This window comes from Globicephala melas, chromosome 13 (assembly GCF_963455315.2).
Source record: "Globicephala melas chromosome 13, mGloMel1.2, whole genome shotgun sequence".
Classification (NCBI taxonomy): domain Eukaryota; kingdom Metazoa; phylum Chordata; class Mammalia; order Artiodactyla; family Delphinidae; genus Globicephala; species Globicephala melas.
The window spans coordinates 83,181,505-83,195,466 of record NC_083326.1 but is presented as its reverse complement, the minus strand read 5'-3'; the positions used below and the strand labels follow the sequence as shown (position 1 = coordinate 83,195,466).

At 39.0% G+C, this 13,962-nt stretch overlaps 1 protein-coding gene across 10 annotated transcripts in view; it reads left to right on the top strand.

Moving 5' to 3' along the window:
* The window catches only part of MPHOSPH9 (M-phase phosphoprotein 9), a 54,997-nt gene that overhangs the window by 14,634 nt on the left and 26,401 nt on the right, over positions 1-13,962 (top strand). For 8 of the 10 annotated variants that reach the window (XR_011377929.1, XM_070046924.1, XM_070046922.1 and 5 more), the window contains 7 exons: positions 979-1,069; positions 2,508-2,596; positions 5,559-5,684; positions 5,847-6,307; positions 6,638-6,793; positions 10,525-10,612; positions 12,457-12,672. Coding sequence is in view for 9 of the 10 variants with exons in the window: in XM_070046924.1 (XP_069903025.1) it covers positions 979-1,069; positions 2,508-2,596; positions 5,559-5,684; positions 5,847-6,307; positions 6,638-6,793; positions 10,525-10,612; positions 12,457-12,672 (1,227 nt within the window). In the remaining variant the exon portion in view is untranslated. Of the gene's footprint in view, positions 1-978; positions 1,070-2,507; positions 2,597-5,558; positions 5,685-5,846; positions 6,308-6,637; positions 6,794-10,524; positions 10,617-12,456; positions 12,673-13,962 lie in introns of those variants that run through there. The other 2 variants (XM_070046923.1, XM_030860121.2) reach the window with 2 other exon arrangements.

Genomic DNA, 13,962 nt, shown 5'->3' with positions numbered 1-13,962 from the left:
ATGAAAATCACATATCTCTCTGGGGAAACACAGATTTCTTGTGACAATGCCAGAGATATTGTGAAGAGAGTTTAGCTTAGAATTTTTATTAGAATTGAGGATAAGTAAGCATTTTTAGCCTTTTCTGGTAACCAATTATTTGCATATAAGATGTAGTCTACTATTTAAAGTTCATAGTAATTATTGATATGCAGTTTTCAGAGTTGATTTATTGTCTTAATGATAAAAATGAATTGTTTTGGCTTTTACACTAATTTTTATACTAAACGACTTTAATTCTAGGCACTTGAAGTTTCTTTTGGAAGTCGATGGCAAATTATAAATACATTTTCTCTTTTTAAAAAAATTAATTAATTTATCTTTGGTTGTGTTGGATCTTTGTTGCTGTGCGCGGGCTTTCTCTAGTTGTGGTGAGCGGGGGTTACTCTTCATTGCTGTGAACGGGCTTCTCATTGCAGTGGCTTGTCTTGTTGTGGAGCATGGGCCCTAGGTGCACAGGCTTCAGTAGTTGTGGCATGCAGGCTCAGTAGTTGTGGCTCGCGAACTCTAGAGCACGGGCTTAGTAGTTTTGGCGAACGGGCTTAGTTACTCCGCGGCATGTGGAATCTTCCCGTACCAGGGTTCGAACCCGTGTCCCCAGCATTGGCAGGCGGATTCTTAACCACTGCGCCGCCAGGGAAGTCCATAAATGCATTTTCATTCTGCACTCATATTGTCTGCTTCCGGTTTCCTCTTTCATCTCCACAGAGAATCAAAATAAACTTTTGTAAATTACACAGGAATAGAAAATCCTTCATTGTTGATTCCTATCATTTTGCGGTTCTTGTAACCATGGGGAAAACCAGGCTTGCTTTCTTTGTGAACCTCTGAAAGTTTCTCTGCGCCTGGGTTTGACACCTGGCTCTTACTCCTTGTGTCAGCAGTCTGTGCCTAAGGATTTTTAGCTGGCAACTAATGGTTTTCTTTCTTGAATTGTAGTCTGATTTCACTGCTGCTACACATTCTCGAGCTTTTTACCTCAACAAACCAGATGAGAGTCCAAATTGTTGGATGTCTGATTCAGGAACAGGTATGATACTTATATTTCTAAAGAGTTTTTTTTCAAAATAATAACGTGTGCATTTCTCATAGGGTGATAATCATGTATATTAGACTGGTTTCTGTAAAAGTATTATGTGTTGTCTTGTGCCTCTGGTAGCTGTAACATCCTTACTTGCCTTACTTTGTGTTACAAGTTCTGTAAAGATAGAAAGCAGTACTTTTGCAATTATTTCAAACAGCTGCAAAAATCATCTCAGCATTTTTCAGATACTCCAAAATGAATTAAGAAATTCAAACTGTCTGTAAGCCATTCTTTACTCTCCACGGTGAGCTTATTTTAGCTTTAATGGCTTTACATACTGACTCCTTTTTCCTACAATCCCACATCCAATTCAGGATGAATTAGCTTTGCCTTGTGAAAATTACCATGATCCGATCACCTGTCACCACCTTCCTGCTCTCACCCTAACAGAGCCCCATCACCTGTCCCCTGGGTTCCCGCGAGCTTCCTAACCAGCCTCCCTGCTTTCACCCTTGCAGCTTCCATCTGTTCTCAACACAGTAGCCAATGTGATCCTTTTTAAAGACAGGTCAGATCTTGTGACTCCTCTGCTCAAGCCCTGCGGTGGTTCCACTTCCCTCAGAATAACAGTCGGGAGGGAGTCTGTCCTTACAGAGCCTGCAGGCCCGGAGACATCTAGCTCTGCTCTTTGACCTCACTGTCTGGGGCTCTCTCCCTTTCTCTGCTTCAGTAGAGAGGCTGTTTGCTCAAATATGCCAGATAAGTTCTCATTTTAGGGCTTTTGCTTTGGCTGCTTCCTGTATGTGGAATGTTCTCCCCCGCCCCTTACGGGGGAACTCCCTCATATATGGTTAACACGGCCAACCCTGACCACCCTATTCAGAAAGAGCGCCTGCCCCCCCTTCCACACGCACTGCATATCCCCTTACACTGATTTGTAACTTTTACTAGAGTGCTCACCACCTTCTGACATACTGTGTGTACTGTATGATTGACTTACGGCTCACAGCTCGCTCTTCACGCCTCCTCCTCCCCAGCTGGTACAGTAAACGCTCAGTAAGGATTTGACTTATTGAATTCTTTAGATTGCTTCTGTGTATGTCTGTACTGTGCGTAAAGGAATTGTCTTTAAAAAAATATTTTAAATTGCACGTGTTTATCTTGACTTTTAATAATATGATAGTTCAGTTTAAAATATTTGGATCATTAAGTTAGGACTCTTACATGGCAAGGCATTTATGTGAATTTTTTCCCTTCCAAATTCAATTTCCTGTATCCAGATAGCCAGAAACTTCCCGTATTTAATTTTCTTTAGGTAAAAATAAGTTATTCTAGAACACATACTTCCCATGTTTAATTTTCTTTAGGTAGAAATAAGTTACTCTAAAAGCATTTTTGTTCTTTTTCCTCACCCTTATCTATTCTGTGTATTTGTTCACATTAGGACTGACTTACTGGAAACTGGAGGAGAAGGACACGTATCACTCTCTGCCTGAGACACCAGCCTCCTCCACGGATATATCACCAAGCCAGGTAATTTAATAACCCACGATGCACGTGTGTATTTGTTGTACAATTGTATATACTGGTTCATTTACAAAGTTTGTATTTTTCAATTGCTGATATACAGAAAAAAGCGTGGGCTTTAAATCATATCTGCCTGCTTTCAGGTTTGGTCTCTGTCGTTCACTGCCTGTGTGATCTTAGGAACGTTACTTAAAAATGGAATTAAAAATGCCTGGTTAGTGTTTTATGAAATTAAATGACATGGTTTTGTGCCCACTATTTTAAATATAGTAGGTACACAAATAAACTTCTTCCCCCGTTCCCAGGCGTGGTTTTGATTTTCTGTTCTGTTACACCCTCCCGCTGATCCGTTTGTATCATAATTATGAGCAATTTAATTTGCTGTTTTGATTTTCTTTGAGCAAGAAATGTAAATATTTTGTTGACTTCAGAGCAAAGAAATAAAAATATCCAGTATGTGTACATCGATGTATATATCTCACTTCTGTGTTTAGATCAGGAGATGAGAGAACAGGTTGGAGGAAAGGAGAGATACAATTAAAGTAACCAGGAGAGCTGTAAACACGAGTGACAGGCATAGATGGACAGGACAACATGGGACCAGTGTATTTTTGGACATCAGAGTCCCAGAGAGGGTGGGAACCAGCATTCTGTCCTTCAGGAAAGGAGGAAAAAAAGAGACAGATAAACACTAAGAAGGAAGGGGGGGAAGTGAGATTGAGGGGTCTGGGAGACTCGGTGGGCTTTGCAACTACAGGGCTCACTGTTTGTGTTTCTTGGTCTTCAACATCAGTAAATTAACACTATATTTTGTTGACTCAAAATATAAAGTTGCCATCAATTTTAAGACTTCCTGTTTCACATTCTACCAAGAAAAAAAATTCATCAATCCGACGGATACAAAGCTTATCCCTTAGAATTTATATTTTGTAGACTTAAACATATATTTTTATCCTATAATTCTCGTACATACTTATGGATAATATAAGTGAAGTAAATTAGTTGAAACTTCTTTACCTACAGGAGCTTACACTCCACACTCCTCTCTTTTTAAGTCAGTGTTGGTTTCTGTGTTTTCCACATGCCATTTCCCTTGGGCCACCAAGAGCATTGGTGACTTGGCATTTCTTTAAAAAAGGATGAAAGGCCTTGGTGCTGAGTTTTTACCTGGCTTAGTAGTTATGTAGGACTGGCCTGCTTTTGACTCTCAGATGGGGAATGTTGCTAAACATGTCTGATTCACTGTCCCTTAAATATTGCTTCTCAGGGGTTCCAGCGTAGTCTCTAGGATTTTCTTCCAAGCTGCTGACAACTATTTGGCCAATTTTGAAAGCTTTTCTATTTGCTTATGAGCAGGCAGTGACAATTATGTCACAGCTGCTACTTGACCAAAGGCATTTGTAAGATGCTGTTAATTACAAGAGACATCCTCACTTCAGAGATGTTAAAATATGACAAGAAGGGAAATCATAAAAGCGGTGAAAAGGAAACTCCCTAGCAGTCCAGTGGTTGGGACTCTGCGCTCTCACTACCGAGGGCCTGGGTTCAGTCCCTGGTCAGGGAACTAACATCCCACAGGCCACTCGGCACACCAAAAAAAAAAGGTGGTGAAAAATATTACCTCGTATTACAGTGAGCTGTAAATAGCATAGTTGCAACTGTTCACCCAGGGCAGGATTCCTCAGGCTGTAGCCATAGTCCAAGAGCTGCTGCTTGGCATAGATTTCAGTGACTGAAAAGGCTTCCAGGTTGTTGGTGTATAAAAAGTAAAAATTCAAAGCAGGATTATAGAAATTGTGGTAAATTTTAAGGGTTTACATTTAACAAATTAATGCCTTTAATGCACACACAAAAAGTATAATTAATTGTCTTTTTCACAAGCTAGTTATAGAGTTTATTAAAAAAAACATTAGTTCATGGTGCTCTGCAGTCTGTCTATGTAGGGTCTGGAAATGGGACAGTTTAAAAGTTTAAAGCTATAGGACGAATGTGTTCTTTCAGTGCTTTCAATGTATCTCTCACTCAATCTGTAATCTCATTTGAGAGAATGTCCACGTTAGTTTAAATTTGAGGCCCAGGGTTAAATGGTACCCCTGTCACGCCCTACAATAAGTCCCACATTGAAATAATTTAAGCCCAGTGTTTTAATATTTGGAGTTTAGGTTTGTAACACTTCCAGTGTAGCAAAGCCCTGATTTCAGCTGTAGAAGTTAGGATTGTATCTTCTTTTTTTTTAAAAAAAATATTTATTTATGTATTTGGTTGTGTGGGGTCTTAGTTACAGCATGTGGGCTCCTTAGTTGTGGTATGCAAACTCTTAGTTGCGGCATGCATGTGGGATCTAGTTCCTCGACCAGGGATCAAACCTGGGCCCCTTGCATTGGGAGTGAGGAGTCCTATCCACTGTGCCACCAGGGAAGTCCCCATATCTTCTTATTTTACTAATTAAAAAAGGGTCTTATTTTGATTGGGTAACTTCTTTCTTAACACTTCTTGTTGTCTGCCAACTCTTAAACACGAATATAACTACAGAGCTGGGGAACTCCACCTTTTGACACCTGTCCCTTTGAGTCACAGGAAATTAATCTGGCCAGAAGTTTTCTTGCCCTGCTTCCTTCATTCATTATGAAGTCTTTTCTTACCTCGAAACTTTGTTCTTATTTTGAGTAAGGAGATTACCAAGGATTTTATTCTTTGGAAGTGTTCTTAGGCTGCTAAATATCTTAGGTTTAAATTATCCCCTTAATATTTATTGTTAGAGGGTATGAAAATTTTTTCATTCTGAGGGAGCCTCATAATAGGTAATGACTTCCAAACTCTTATTACAAATCTGGCAGTCTGGCATCTCAGTTTATTTTAAAGTTTTCAAAAATCTTTTTATGGTGCTGATCTTGATATCAGGAAAGTAAACTTTTTTCATCATTGATTCGTTGATAATGTTTAAATAATTTTGTTTCATATCTTTAAGTCTAATACTAGTAATGAGATGAAGCTACCATCACTGAAGGATATTTATTATAAAAAACAGAGGGAAAACAAGCAGTTACCTGAGAGGAATCTCCCTTCTGCTTCCAACCCAAATCATCCACCGGAGGTAAAGTTGACAGCACTCTGCTGAGTGGCAATGAAAGATGACTCATGACTCTTAACTCTCATCTTGAGCTTCCTTTTCCCTAGGAGATCTAAAGCCTACTCACTTGAAAACGAAAACTGAGTACAGAGGGCGAGAGCTTACTGTTGTCTGTCTTACTTCTAGGTACTGACTCTAGACCCAACGTTACACCTGAAGCCAAGTCAGCAGATTTCAGGGATTCAGCCACATGGCTTTTTGAATGCCCTTGATGACAGAATATCCTTCTCACCGGACTCCGTTCTAGAACCTAGTATGGCTAGTCACTCTGACATAGACTCGTTTTCACAAGCAAGTCATGTTACTTCTCAGTTATCTGGATTCCCAAGATATCCTTCAAGTACAAAAGTGTCTCCAGTGGACTCTTGGAAAAATCATGCATTCCAAAATGAAAGTAGGACCAGTTCCACGTTTCCTGCAGTATATGCTATTGGTAGTAACGACATCTCAGTCAACAGTGTAGATGAAGAAAACACTGGCCTGGTACCTTTTGCCTCAGTCAGTCAGTCCCAGCTTCCAGGTACAGCCAGTGGTGTCCCAGAATGCATTTCACTGACTTCCCTGGAAGATCCTGTGATATTGTCTAAGTATGTATTTCAGTGAATGGCTTATAATGTCAATAGGTTTTTTATGATGTCTGCTTGAATGATGAAAATTGTTTTTATTGAACTTCAGTAATGTATAAAAAATTAAAAAGATAATATAATGTTTATAAGGTAGACCATCTAAAAATGAATGTCTTTTTATTTTTTTGCTTTATTAGTTGTCATCTTGTGTATTAATCTATTATATTTTCTGTGGGTGTATAAAGGAAAAAGCCTGTATTTTTATGTATGAGAATCATTATGTTCTCGGTTTTTCTTATTGAGATAGTGAGGAGATGCTTTCTAAATGATGGTTTTTCCTCTCACCAACAGGGTTAGGCAGAACCTGAAGGAAAAGCATGCTCGACACATCGCAGATCTTCGAGCTTATTATGAGTCAGAAATAAATAGTTTGAAACAGAAACTGGAGGCAAAAGAAATTCCTGCAGTTGAAGATTGGAAGAAAACCAATCAAATTCTTGTAGACAGGTAAGACTTATAATTTAACTGTAAAGTTAGTGTTTCTCCAACTTGGATATATTATTTTCCCCAAAGTATAACATATTATGATGTTAAAACACTTTGAAAACGTGTGCTTTAGATTTGAAAATTTTCACATAGAAACATGTTTGCCTAAGTAATTATTTTTAAAGATTTGAGGGAATTCCCTGGCAGTCCAGTGGTTAGGACTCCTTGCTCTCCCTGCTTAGGACCCGGGTTCAATCCCTGGTTGGGGAACTAAAATCCTGCAAGCCGAGGGTGCAGCCAAAAAATAAAGATTTGAGCCATCCTCTTACAAAACACTGATAATTGATGAGGACATTTGTTTTGTGTGGGCGAAATACTGAGATAGTTGAGCAGATTTTGCATATGTAAAGGAATGTCATTTATGGGCGAATTAATGCTCTATGGATTCCCTAATAAGTCTATGATTGATGTCCTGGGGCAGTTCTCAACCTTTCTTCATACCCAGAAATGCATAACTTTAACCCAGACACTCATGAACCTGTGGAAACAGTTATCTCATTCAAAAAAACCATAGACACACAGGGGAGAACGGTCTTATACTAGGGATAGCTTTCCACTTATTTTAGAGAGAGAGAATCATTTACAAAATTTGATGTTTTTACTAGTATTAATAACAGCGTACTTGAGGGACTTCCCTGGCTGTCCAGTGGTTAATTTAAGACTCCACGCTTCCACTGCAGGTGGCTTGGGTTCGATCCTTGGTCGGGGAACTAAGTTCCCACATGCCATGCGGCATGGCCAAAAAAATAACAGCATACTTGCAACATACTTTACAAATGGTATTAAACAGATTGAAAACTGATGGAGTCTAGGTGACAGCAAAGTCTTCTCTAGGGCAAAAAAAGACAAAAGCCCTGGAGAAAAGATTAGGAGGGAACTGAAATCTGATCCAGTTAACAGTTTAATTTGGAGAATTCTAGGAAAACTTGCTTTTATTTATCTATTTATCTCTTTGGCTGTGTTGGGTCTTTGTTGCGGTGCGCAGCCTTCTCATTGCAGTGGCTTTTCTTGTTGTGGAGCAAGGGCTCCAGGCACGTGGGCTCAGTAGTTGTGGCACACGGGCTCAGTAGTTGTGGCTCATGGGCTCCAAAGCACAGGCTCAGTAGTTGTGGCACACGGGCTCAGTTGCTGTGCGGCATGTGGGATCTGCCTGGACCAGGGCTCGAACCCATGTCCCCTGCATTGGCAGTTAGATTCTTAACCACTGCGCCACCAGGGAAGTCCGGAAAACTAGCTTTTACACTAGTGTGTGGTTGCTGTGGTAGTTAACATGCTGTCTTGATCCTGATCGTTTCTTTTTTTTGTTTGTTTGTTTGTTTGTTTGTTTTTTGCGGTACGCGGGCCTCTCACTGTTGTGGCCTCTCCCGTTGTGGAGCACAGGCTCCGGACGCGCAGGCTCAGCAGCCATGGCTCACGGGCCCAGGCGCTCCGCAGCATGTGGGATCCTCCCAGACCGGGGCACGAACCCGTCGCCTGCATCGGCAGGCGGACTCTCAATCACTGCGCCACCAGGGAAGCCCCCTGATCGTTTCTATAGCTTCCATTTTGCTGTTGGTGGTGGCGATGGGGGTACAATGGCAGAGAAGTAGTTTGAAAAGAGCCAGGAAAAAAGGCCAGTTTTAGGTTTTCTAGGACAAAAAGAAAAGAGTAGATACCAGGCTGGGGGAAGTTTGTTCTTATTTTTGTTCCGTTTTGTTTTTTTAAGAAGGCACAGATGACCACAGGTACTTCCTGTTGGAAAACAGAAATCTGAAAGAAGCCGACCAGCAGACCTTGTTAGGTCAAAGACAGGGTGCCAAAGAAGGGGAGCTAATTAAAACATCTTTATGTCTAGAAGCTGCTAGAGCACATGGAGCAGTGAGAGAATGTAGGAGGAGCAAATTGGAAGTCAGGGTTTTAAATAAGTGGTCGTGTTATAACAGTAACAACAGCAATCTAGGTAGTGGAGTAAATGTACTGATAGCGTGCAAATGAAGAGCAACGCGTTATTTTCTCCTACCAGTACCCCTAAAGGGCTTGATTTGGCCTACCATATAAAACTGTGTTACAGAGGACAGTAGAAACAAAATGAGAAGTTGCAGTTATTTAGAACTGGAAAAACGATTTACCCAAGACAAAAACCAATATTATGTTGTCAGTGTACACATTAATTTTTTTCAAATTTCAGAATTGCAAATTGGGGAATCCCACTGCTATTGCAGATGGGACCATTAACACTTATATTGTCACACAATTGCAACTTGGGGGATGAGATCTCTGGCATACCGGAATCAGTGAGGTAATTACAACAGAAAAATAACAACACAGCAACACTTGACTATTTAGTGATCTTTGTTTCAAGAACAGTTTCATCAGTGTTTCATTTCTGCAAGGCATTAATGCATCGTGGGTAGGAGCATGACTCTGGAGCCAGACTGCCTGGCTTAGAATCCCAGTGTGACTCTGGAGGAGCTTAACTTCTCTGTCTCTGTATTTTCATCTGTAAAATGGGAATGATGACAATCCTAACACACAGGATTGTGAGGATGAATGCAAAGTGCTTAACAAAGACTGAGTGTGTAGTCAGTGCTGAATAAATATTAGCTTTTATTCACAACACATCATTGAACACTGATTCAAAATGGTGACCAAATTCTTCCATGTATTTTCTTTTTTTTTTTTTTCTTCCATGTATTTTCTTATTTTGAGGTTCTATGGTAATTAACTTTACAAAGAAAGTCTTTAAAAGAATAACAAGTCTTATAAAGAATAACATTCATGCTGATTTGAAATAGTACAGAAGGATTTATATGGAGTCTTTCTACCCCATCTTTTGTTTTAACATCCTAGACTTAATTTTTTGCATCGCTCCAGAAATTATAATGCATATACAGATATATTTTCTTCATAGATCAAGTTATTTTATGCAGTTTTCTATATCTTGCATATTTAATTTTTATTTTTTAATGTGATAAAATAACAAAATCTACCATTTTAACTATTTTGAAGTTTACAGTTCACTGGCATTGTCCATTCACATTGCTGTGCTACTGTCACCAGTATCCATTTCTGGAACTTTTTTTCTCTCGCAAAACTGTTGTTCTATACCCATTAAACAATAACTCCCTATTACCCCCTCCCTCCAGCCCCTGGCAACCATCGTTCTACTTTGTCGCTATTAATTCGATGCTTCTGGGTACCTTGTATAAATGGAATCACAGTGTTTGTCCTTTTGTGTCTGGTTTATTTCACTCAGCATAATGTCCTTGAGGTTCTTCCATGTTGTAGCATGTGTCAGAATTTCTTTCCTTTTTAACATTGACTAGTACTTCATTGCACACACCACACCACACCACACCACACCACACCACACCACACCACACACACACACACACACTGCATTTTGTTTATATCCATTCATCCTTGGTGGACACTTAGGTTGCTTCCATCTTTTGGCTATTGTGAATTCATGCTGCTATGAACGTGAATGTACAAATACTTCTTAGGAATATTTTCATATCATTTTTAATTTTTTCTGGATACTATAATATCAGGTTCATTGGATATATTTTACTAAAATGGCATCCTTAGTCTTGGTTAACATTGGAGAATTTGTTTTACCTAATATATTGGAGAATCAGTTAGATTTTTATAATACTTTTAAGAGAAAGGATCTTGTCTTTGATTGTTTTGTTTCAATATATGGTTTTTAGATGTGGCCAGTTAGATAGTGCTCTGAATGAAGCTACTAGTCGTGTGAGAACACTTGAAAATAAGAATAACTTGCTGGAAAGAGAAGTGGTAAGTAAGTACTCTATTTTTTGTTGTTCTAGTGGCTTAATGTTAAAAATTTAAGCTTTTTTATTAATTGAACTTTAGAGACAAATGAATAGTTTTATAAAAACATTGGTTGTATGTTGCTTGTCTTCTCCTTTAGGATGTCTTATTGTTACATTTATATTTTGAATGCTGCTGGCTTCATATGATACTATAAACTTTTACCCTCTAAAATTTTTATTTTTTATTTGGGATATAATTTGCATATCATAAAACTCATCCTTCTAGAGTGTATAATTCAGTGGTCTTTAGTATATTCACAAATTTGTGCGACTACCACCACAATTAATTTTAGAACTTTTCTCTCACTCAGAAAGAAACCCCAAACCTCTTAGCCATCTCCCCCATTACATGCTCTTCTCGGCCATGAGCAACCACTACTCTGCTTTCTGTTTCTCTGGGTTTACCTATTCTGGGTATTTGATGTCAACGGAATCAAACCGTATGTGACCTCGTGTGTCTGGCTGCTTTCACTGAGCATTAGGTTTTCAAGGTTCATCCATAGTGTAGCATGGACCAGGACTTCACTCTTCTTTATGGCCGAATAATATTCCGTAGTATGGATGCACCGCATTTTGTTTATCCATCCATCAGCTGATGGATGTTTGGGTTATTTTCACTTTTTGGCTATTATGAATGATAGTGCTACGAACATTTATATTTTCAAGATTTTATGTGGATGCATTTTCAGTTTTCTTGGGTGTATAACTAGGAATGCTTAACCTTTCCTCTTAAATAACTTTTCTTTCCCATGCATTACCAAGTTTTATTCTTCTGTGCATAATTTTACAAACAGTGTTTTGCTGCAAAATGCCAGTTATATTCTAGACATTGTTTGTTTGTCTTTGATGGGTTTTTTGTTTGTTTTTTGTTGTTTTTTGATGCTGAAACCGGGATAGTTTTGATGTTTTTTTAAGTTATCTTTGTCTCCTCCTAAACTATAAACTTCATGAAGTCAGGGACCTTTCTTGTTGATCTTTTTTTTTTTTAATTTAATTAATTAATTTATCTATTTTTGGCTGTGCTGGGTCTTTCGCTGCCCACGGGCTTTCTCTAGTTGTGGCGAGCAGGGGCTACTCTTCATTGCGGTGTGTGGGCTTCTCATCGAGGTGGAGCACGGGTTCTAGGCACGTGGGCTTCAGTAGTTGTGGCACACGGGGTCAGTAGTTGTGGCTCTAGAGCGCAGGCTCAGTAGTTGTGGCACATGGGCTTAGTTGCTCCATGGCATGTGGGATCTTCCCGGACCAGGGCTCGAACCTGTGTTCCCTACAGTGGCAGGTGATTCTTAACCACTGCTCCGCCAGGGAAGTCCTCTTGTTAATCTTATATTTCTAGCACCCTAGTGCCTGCCATCTAGTGGATTTGCAATTAATGATTGTTGAATGAATATTAACATTTCCGATGTTTTGAATTTTCTCTTTTATTTTCATTGTAAGTGAGAGAATAGGGTAAGAAATGCTTTTTTCCCCTCTAAATATTAATGTGGGGCAACAAATTCCAGCTATGCTTTTGGAATCATTTCTCTAATAGCCATGGTTATTTTTTCCTCATTAAAGTCATCTACAGGTGAGTCCTGGAATCAGAATGCCTCAGACAGTGGTTTTCTGTGTATTATTCTATAGGGTAATCCTTTCTAGTCTCCATCCCAGGATATAACAGAATATCAAATTTGTTCATTTCCATTTATGTGTTTTGTTTTATTACTTTTCTTTTATATTTAATGTCCACAGATTATTAGCTGCTATTGAGACATCTATTTTTTTAATTATTATTAAAAACAGTGTATTATCCTTGTCTTTGTTTTGTAGAGTGATCTTAGAGAACGCTTCAGTGCAGCCAGCAGTGCCTCCAAAATTTTGCAGGAACGAATTGAGGAAATGAGAACAAGTAATAAAGAAAAAGACAATACCATCCTTCGACTGAAATCTAGACTTCAGGATTTAGAAGAGGCATTTGAGAATGCTTACAAACTCTCAGATGATAAAGAAGCAAGACTAAAACAAGAAAATAAAATGTTTCAAGATGTAAGTGACAAGTAACTCAGTGACGTGGTTGGCTAAAAGTAATTTCAGATATTGTAGTCTTACAAGCTATTATGGTTTTTTCCACATTTATTTTCATTTTACATAACTTTGCTGTAGCTGCAAATATACGTAGACTTTTCTGATTGAGTTAGTTGGGTCTTATCTTAAAGCAGGAAGTCAGGGCTTTCAGAGTTATGGTGTCACTCCCACGCCTTTCTGTCTCTGGCAGGGCAGCCTTTGAGCTATCTTAAATCAGCATCTGTGTGTCTGGCAGGTACAACGGACCAGATTTACAACAGGCTTGATAAAATTTTTCACTTTGATTTAATTTCACTTAAAAGTTAGATTTGTATAACATTGAAACTGGATTAGGTTTTAGGTTTTGTTTTTTTTTTAAAGTAAAATCTGAAAGTATTTCGGCTGTTGATATTTTCTTCCTGATAGCTTTAGATTTGATTCTTGCTGCTTTGTTTTTTAAAATTTATTTTCCTGAAGGTAATACATGTCAATGGTTTAAATGGTCAAATATCAAATGAGAAACAGCAATCTTCTTCACCTCTCCCTATCTTGGAGTCCTCTACCCTAGAAGCCATTATTTTCAGCTCTTTTAGCCATTCCTTCTAAAGTTTTGCTCCATGTTTCTAAGTAACAAACTTACATTGCTCTTTTTTTTTCCCCATCAGTTTCAGACATTATATATTGACTACCCTCTGTGCAAGGTCACAGTGTAGCTTTCTTATACCATTTGCTCCCCAAACAAACACTCCCCCCCTCTTTCCAATGTGATTGATGTATTAAATTGATTCTGAGAAGCTTATTCTTTTTTTTTTTTGCGGTACGCGGGCCTCTCACTGCTGTGGCCTCTCCCGTTGTGGAGCACAGGCTCCGGATGTGCAGGCTCAGCGGCCATGGCTCACGGGCCCAGCCGCTCCGCAGCATGTGGGATCTTCCCGGACCGGGGCACGAACCCGTGTCCCCTGCATCGGCAGGCGGACTCTCAACCACTGCGCCACCAGGGAAGCCCGAAGCTTATTCTTTTACATTTGAACAACTCAGAAATTGGAATGCATCTTTATAGTGTCATATTTTAATTGGCAGCACTTTTTCCTCTTAGTATTTTAGTAAATAATATTAAATAGCATTTCTAGTTAGTGGTGTCTTAGACTTTAAATATGATATACTATCATTTATAAATGAATCAGAATTCAGTGTTTCTTATGTCTATGCAAATATTTTTCAAAGCTAAGCTGCAGTGTTCAGTGACTGCATTTCCTTTCTCTTACAACTTTT